Source organism: Nilaparvata lugens, chromosome 14, assembly GCF_014356525.2.
Source record: "Nilaparvata lugens isolate BPH chromosome 14, ASM1435652v1, whole genome shotgun sequence".
In the NCBI taxonomy this organism is placed as follows: domain Eukaryota; kingdom Metazoa; phylum Arthropoda; class Insecta; order Hemiptera; family Delphacidae; genus Nilaparvata; species Nilaparvata lugens.
Genome location: NC_052517.1, coordinates 18192034 through 18200434, shown reverse-complemented (window position 1 = coordinate 18200434; position 8401 = coordinate 18192034). Strand labels below are relative to the sequence as shown.

Below are 8401 nucleotides of genomic sequence, written 5' to 3'. Positions count from 1 at the left end.
AAATGAACTGAAAAATTGAATAAAACCGTTTCCAGACCTGTAACTACAGTAGTTTTTAAGATATGTGACGAAATACGCGAAACTTGGTCACGAAAAACATGTTTCTTCTAGGTTTGAATCAGATTTACTGTACAATAAACACAAAATATTTTTTACATAACTTATAGAAAATTTAATTTCTAAGAGGAATATGTGAAATGAATCTATAATAGACAAATGCAACCTTCAAAAAAATCCTCAATTACATACAAAACGCATGAAAAATAGACAAAGTCTGTTAAGTTCTCTTTTCATGCGTATCGAATAAATAAACAAATAGATAAATTATTTTAATAAATGTAATCTACTAACCTCATTGGTATTCCAACGGTGCCTCTGTGTAGGGAAGTGTTCTGCCTTGGGTAGACTCTCAAGGTTTTCTGGGAGTTTGATCGGCTCGCCATCTGTAAATAACAAAAAATAACTAAGTTAATAAACTTGAAAAATCAACACTTAAAGGTACGTACAGATTTACGGGCCGCGAACATGAGCAATTCACTTTTGATCATGAATAACCTGTTGGTTCCACTTATAAAACACATATAAAGCCGTTAGTCACTATGCAAAAATCAATAGTCCATGTTATGAAGGGTGTAAGGAGAACCGAGCACTCATTCCCAATTTTCCAAATGTACAATTGTTTACCTTTGCGCTACATCTATGTTTTTAAAGTATTATCTTCTTTCTTTATGCAATCGGGGGATCGTAGTAGGCAAATGTATGAGGGTTATCATTTATATGCAACAAGAAGTGTAACAAACATTTTTTTAAGACCACCTAAAGCTTATAAAACTTTTTTCAAAAATCTTTTGTCTTTCTGAGTCCAATTTTTTTAATAGACTAACATAACATTGATAACATAAAACAAATCAATAACATTCGTTCATTTAAGAAACAAATTATCAAATGGCTTATTTCTTCTCCACCTGAAAATATTGAGGGGTTGTTCACTGTCATTGGTTAACTTCATGGACTTCATCATGGTTGAAGTTGGATTGTAGACACATGAATTATTATATTAGTGCGTGAATGGTGTGTGAATCTGTGTGTGAATGTAGCATCAAGAAAAAAAATTTTTTTGTTATTGATACTCCTACTTGCGAGCGAATTTGTTTTAATTCAGCAAGTAGTATTTTTTATTTTGACTTTCTATTAGGCCTATTATTTTCGAGATTATCTTAAACAAATTGCAGTATTCATTCATTATTGTTCATTCAAACGAGTCTCATTTTATTTATTGTATGTATTATGCTATACTGTCAAAATAAAAATTATTTGATTTGATTTGATTTGATCAGCTGATGTCAAGCTTTTTATATCTATATCTTACCGTTTCTGTAAAAATACAGATATAGTCAGCTGATTAAAAGTGAATTGCTCATGTTCGCGCCATATCTGTACGCACATTTAGAGGAACACTGGTATGTGTGACCGGAGATTATATGAGTTCCCAGCCCGGGAATCGAACCCAGTACCTCCAAATTGCCGGTCAGGAATGCTTACCCTTACACCAAACTGACAATCTCTAGATCTGTAAATCACCCCGAAGACTTCTGCTACTGCAAATATTGACAACAGGGTAAACAGCTAGATGCAAATCACGCATACATTGATTTCCAGACGAAATTGATTTACAAGTGGCTTTTTGACCGAGCGAAGTGAGGTCTAAGATTCAAGTCGACGGTTTGGCATTTCTCTTAATGTTTCAATGTTTGAATTTTTATATGTTGCGCATTTACGGCGAAACGCGGTAATAGATTTTCATGAAATTTGACAGGTATGTTCCTTTTTTGATTGCGCGTCGACGTATATACAAGGTTTTTGGAAAATTTGCATTTGAAGGATAATATAAAAGGAAAAAGGAGCCTTCTTCATACACCAATATTAGAGTAAAAATCAGACTATAGAATTATTCATCAAAAATCAGCTGACAAGTGATTACACAGATGTGTGGAGAAGCCAGTCTATTGCTGTATTTCCATAAGGTCTATAGTTTCAATCAGGTACTTGTGGATGAGAATACTGCTTGAGGTCTACTGGTAACAGAACTACTAGTTTTAAAGATAATCTAATTTGTGATTCAAAGTTTACGCAACAATAAAAATTTTAAACTTGAACAAGAATGTATTATTCGATTAATTTAAATATGTTCCTAGACAAAGTCCAAATGTTTTTCAAGATCTTCCTGAACTTTATCTCAAGTGACAAAGTCGAGTAGGGGCCGGAAACGGACTTACTAACCCCTTTATTTTATTGATTCTTCGGCAATAGACCAGACTTGAGACTTCAAGAAGGGTCCATCCGTTAAGGAGGAGGAGGAGGAGGAGGAGGAGGAGGATGAGGAGGAGGAGGTAATTTAGAACAACCATTCACTTCCAATACATACCCCTAACTGTTCATCCCTTCACATTTTAAGGGCCGTTTTCTTTTCTCTTTCTTCTTCTTCTTTTTTATCTTCTTATTCGTCTTCTCAATCTAAGATTGTCCTTATATTCTTCTGTCTAGAATCTGGACTTGGTTTTAAGATTGGTTGATCGTTTTTGGATTTGGTTATTTGTGTACACTGTCTTCTTCTTCAACTTCTGATTTTTTTCTTCTTCTTCTTCTCTCCTTTCTTTCTTTCTTTCTTCCTTCCTGTTCTTCTTCTGTCTTGCCCACGATCAACTTATTATTTTTGATTTTTTCCTTCTTCTTTCTGTTCTCCTCTTACTTCATCTTTTCCTTCTTCCTCTTGTACACTACTCCTCTTACTTCTTCTTTTTCTCCTTCTCCCTCTTCTCCATGTTCTTTTTCTCATTTTTGTTCTTTTTTCGTCTTTTCCCCTCTCACTTCTCCTTTTGTTGCTTCTTTTTCCTCTTCTTCAAGCATTTTCAAAATTTATTTTAAATATTGACAGTTCAATTCCTACCTTTCTGTTATCTACACGGGACGATGACAAACTGGGCTGACGACAAAGTGGGCTGACGACAAAGTGGGCTACCGACAAAGTTGCACGCCGTCAAACTGGGCTGCATTCCTTTAAGTGGCTGGAAAACCAGCTCAGTTTGTCGTCGGCCCACTTTGTCGCCAGCCCAGTTTGACGCGGTCCCATCTACACTTCTAATACAAGATTTTAAACAATCGGGTGATATTTTGTTTGTCTTTTAATTTTCCCCATATAATCCACTTTTTTCTTCTTTCTTCTTTTATTGTTTATGATCTTGTTCTTGTTATTCTTTATCCTGTTCCTCTTCCTCCACTTTCTCCTCCTCTCCTCCGTGTCTTATTTTCTTTCTCTTTTTCTTCTTCTAATTTTTCTTCTCCCTGTTCCTCCTCCTTCACTTCCACCTCTACTCCATGACTTTTTCTTGTTCTTGCTTTTTGTTTCTTCTCATACTACTTATTCCTCTTTTTTTCTACTTCTTTTTTCCTTATTCCTGTTCTTCTTCTTCTTCATCATCTTCTCCTTCCTTCTATTTCTTCTTCTTTCCTTCTTCTTCTTCCTTCTCCATCTGTCACTTCTTATAATACTTCTCCTCTACAATCGAAATTCCCCCAAAAACTAAATTATTCAGTAAATCGTAGAATACACTTCAGGATTTTCGCGCCCCTCCTACAGGCTCACCAACTTAATAAATCAGTAGCAAAATATATCAAGAATTCATAAATCACTAGCAAAATATATGAAGAATACACAAAATACTTGCACAGAATATGAAGAATACATCAAATACAGCAAAATATATGACGGATATATAAATCTAGCATAGAATATAGAGAATACATGAATGAATAAGACCCTTTTCCACCTACATACATATAGGATATAGTATATTTCGCACCTAGAGCAGAAAATGAGATTTTTCCAGCTCGAAATCGGGTTTCAAGTCCGAGGCCGTAGGCCGAGAGCCGGAAAAACATTTTTGCCCGTGGTGCGAACGATATTTTTCGCCACACTACAGGTATTGCTGACAAAATAAATAATAAAGAATACAAAATAAGGGAAACTCGTTAATTTATCGTACCTATCTCTTCATTTTAGTGGTAGAAGATTTGCAGTCAGGGTTTCAGATTCTTTTAAAATTTCACTTGGAATATCATGGGCGTTGTCATCTTCAAGCATTTTTGAAAATTCGGAATGTGCTAATCAACAATAAATAATTGAATAAAAATGGTTGCAAAGCAAATGCTGAATTAGTTTGATTAGAGATTCGAACTGAAATCATGGCGACTTCAGCTGATGAAGAAAGTGGACACTCGCCCGATCTAGTGAATGACTTATTAACTACGGACTTCCATTTTAGCGGCTAGAAAGAGTACGTTTTCCGGTCTAGGCCGGAAAGAAAGCCTTTTCCGACGTCAGACGAGAGTCGTCTGCAAAAACAAGGTCTTTCTGATCTACGTAGGGACTGAAAAACAGCTGCTTTCTGTGCAGTGTGGCGAAAATTATAATGTCAATAAGTAGTAGTTTCCGATCTGTGATCGTACATATTCATTCCCTATAGTCAACCGCAAGAAAATAGTCCGTTGGAAATAGTCCGAGTCCCACTCGTCAATGAGTACTATGAAATCATTTCTCTATCCTATTATATTAAGCGAGCAATTTCTGTACATGGTTTTGTACAGGTTTTGAGGCCCTGAAATTGATCAGTTGCGCCCTGAAATTGATCAGTTGCGCCCGAAATTGATCAGTTGCGCCTGAAATTGATCAGTTGCGCCTGAAATTGATCAGTTGCGACCTGAAAACTCTGACACCAGACCTCAGCCAGCCAGGTCACAAGATATTATTATTATTATATATATGGTGATATCCGAGTATGGAGGAATTCCTTTTCCTTTCATATTATCCTTAAAATGCGAAAATTTCAAAAAAACTTTGTGTATACATCGACGCGCAGTTGAAAAAGGAATATTCCAGCCAAATCTCATCGAATTCTATCAACGCGTTTGGCCGTAATCGCGTTACATACAGACAAACAAAAGAAAATCCGAGTTAAAACATAGACCTCACTACTTTCGGTTAATTATCCTCTTCATGTCCTTCCGCGAATTTTCCCAGGGATGAGACCTAGTGCAATCGAATTTTATATCATAAACCTACTATGTTCCAAATTTCGTGAAAATCGTTGGGGCCGTCTTCGAGGTCCGTTGAACATTCATAACCAGATATCCAGATAACCATATTTCCATATAACCATTATACAGAAATTGCTCGCTTAATATAATAGGAATCAATTCTCATTATCTCTTTTCTGTATAGGGCTACTTTTATAGAAATAGAAAGAAAAATAAAAATCTTGTACCCTTACTGAAATATTTAATCACAACATATTTCGGATATTAAAATGTTCAACTTAAAAATGGCATCAATGTCCGAAACATGATGTGATTAAATAATTCAAAAAGGGTACAAGATTTTTATTTTTCTTTCTATCAATTCATCTATAATCAGCTGTGGGCAACTCTCATTCGGTAACGTTGTACTCATCTGCTCTAATCTCCATCGGACTATTTTCGTGCGGTTGACTATAGTAATCTTATCAAGTTTGTCTCTACCATAGATCAAAATTGAGTTGTAATGTATTCGCTGTTTTTTGGTATGTTATACATTTGTAGTGATTCAGGATAAATTTTTGAAGAAAAATGTTGAATTCCTAATATGATACTTATTATTAGAGTTGATTCGAAAACACTTAAATTTGTAGGTATTTGAAGTAAATTATTTTCGATCCTTTTCAGAGAGTCGACAATTATTTGTTGAAACACCGCCGATTTATGAAGTTACATCACAATATTATATCATCCCCCCCATTCAATGCACATTCAATCTCTCTCCTCATTGACTAGTAGTTCTGTTTGACCTTGCGCTCAGTGAGTTACATTGACCTGTTGTTATGTTTTCTCAAGAATTAATAAATAATTTATCAATTTAAAATGTCTAGAAAAAATCCTAAATAAACATAAAGCTTTCTGTCCTATATCGTACCGTGACGTGTCGTCCCGGAATGTGAGTGTGAGCGCTGTTATCAGGTCTGGCTGCAACTGTCTACAACGTTCATGGATAGATACAATTTCAGATGTTCGATGTTTTTGAACGGGTAGTATTATAGTCCACTAGACAGCTGATTTATGATGTATAATTCTATAGTCTGATTTTTACTCTAATATTGGCGTATGAAGGAGGCTCCTTTTTCCTTTTATATTATCCTTGAAATGCAAAATTTCCAAAAACCTTGTATATACGTCGACGCGCAATTTAAAAAGGAACATACCTGTCAAATTTCATGAAAATCTATTACCGCGTTTCGCCGTAAATGCGCAACATAAAAACATATAAACATTTAAACATTAAGAGAAATGCCAAACCGTCGAATTCGTTGAATAGTTAATGTAAATCGGTGTATTTATTCTTCATTCTGAGAATTATTTCCATATATTGTAAAATTTGAAAAAAAGATGCAGAAGAAGAAGATGAAGGGGAAATAGGAGGGGAATAATAATGGAAGAAAGATGTCACAGTAGAATAAGATGAGAAAGAAACAGAAGAAGAGAATGGAGAAAAGGAAGAAGAATGTGTATAAGGGAGAGGAAAAGAAAGAGATGTCATTGAAGGGTCCAATACCACCTAATGGTGTCGAATCTATTGAAATATTCAAAAATATTGTCGCGAGCACAGAATTGCCCATTTCTAGTGCCGTGTACTGCACATAACTCCTGCCACAATGGGAGTGAAGGAGAAGGAAATAAGAAGAATGAGATGGAGAAGAAGAAGAGAAAGAAGAAGAAAAACGATGATAAGAATCAGTACAAGAAAAAAGACATGTTGGTGAGGGGGAGTAGGTGAAGGAGAAAGGGCAGAAGGAGATGGAGAGGAAGAAGAAAATGAGAAGATGAAGAAGAAGGTGAAAAAGAAGTGGGAGAAGAAGAAGAAAAACGATGATAAGAACTAGAAGAAGAAAAATTACATGGTGGTGAGGGGTAGTAGGTGAAGGGGAAAGGGGAGAAGGAGATGAAGAGGGAGAAGAAAATGAGAAGATGAAAGAGGAGGAGGTGAAAAATAAGTGGGAGAAGAAGAAAAAAAACCAAACATGCAGAAGAGGAGGAGGAGAAACAGGGGGAGGGGAAAAATAGGGGAAGAAGAAGAAGAATAAGTGGATGGGGGTGGAAAAGAAGTAGGAGGAAAGAAGAAAAAGAATACATGCAGAAGAGGAGAGGGAGGTGGAGGAGGAACAAGAAGAATGGAAAGACGGAGAAGAAGAAGAACAGGAAAGAGGGAAAGAGAAGTAGGAGAAACAAGGGAAGGAGTAGAATGAGAAGAAGAAAAGAGCAAGAAGAAGAAAAGAAGATATGGAGAAGAGAAGGGAAGGAAGGAGGAGGAACAGGAAGAAGAAAATGGAGAAGAAGAACGTGAGCAAGAAAATAAGACATGGAGGAGAGGAGGAGAAAGTGGAGGAAGAATAAGAAGAAGGAGAAAAAGAAGATGAAGAAGAAGAAGATTATGAATAATAAGGAGAAGATGAATAAGATGGCGAAGAAGGAGAAGAAGGAGAAGAAGAAGAAGAAGAAGAAAAAGAAGAAGAAGAAGAAGAAGAAACAGAAGTCTTGTGGAAGGAGAAGAAGAAGAATGAGAAAAAGAAGGAATATCTGGAATTAATTTCTGCCCTCCTCGATTTCTGTTTACTTTTTTCATCAGGACTGTCTTGGTGACTGTGACAATTCTACACCACGAATTCCTGCTTGAAAAATTCAGAATTCCTGAATTTTTAAAGAATTAATTCTAACCTAATTTCATCAAACATTTCAAAATTTGTTTTAAATATTGACAGTGTAATTCCTACCTATCTGGTATCCACACTTCTAATACAAGATTTCAAACAATACGGAGATATTTTGTTTGTCTTTTAATTTTCCTCATATCCAATCTTATTCTTCTTCTCCATGTATTCTTCTTCTTCCTCTTCTTCTCCATGTATTCTTCTTCTTCCTCTTCTTCTTCTTCTCCTTCTTCTTCTTCTTCTTCTTCTTCTCCTTCTTCTTCTCTCTTATTCCCTCCTCATTGTTTTCGTATCTTTCACCTGTTCATTCTTTTTCGCCACACTGCACAGAAAGCAGCTGTTTTCCAGTCCCTACGTAGTAGATCTGAAAGACATTGTTTGCAGACGACTCTCGTCTGACGTCAGAACAGGTTTCTTTCCGGCCTAGGCCCAAAAGAGTACCCTTTCCAGCTGCTAACATGGAACTAAGAAAGATGATCAAAAAACAGCTGATCAAAAAACTTTTCATTATTTGTGTTCATTATTCAATAATTAAAACATTTATAATAATATCATCTTATTGTCTTGAATGAATAAAAAGTATAAACTCATCCTCCCACATAATTGAA

General features: G+C 35.7%; 1 protein-coding gene across 1 annotated transcript in view; it reads right to left on the bottom strand.

The window, feature by feature from the left end:
* Nucleotides 1-351: 351 nt before the first annotated feature.
* The window catches only part of LOC111060399, a gene marked incomplete at its 3' end in the record, with an annotated part of 114911 nt that continues 106861 nt past the window's right edge, over nt 352-8401 (bottom strand). The window contains 1 exon segment of the mRNA XM_039441188.1: nt 352-443. Coding sequence (XP_039297122.1) covers nt 352-443 — 92 coding nt within the window.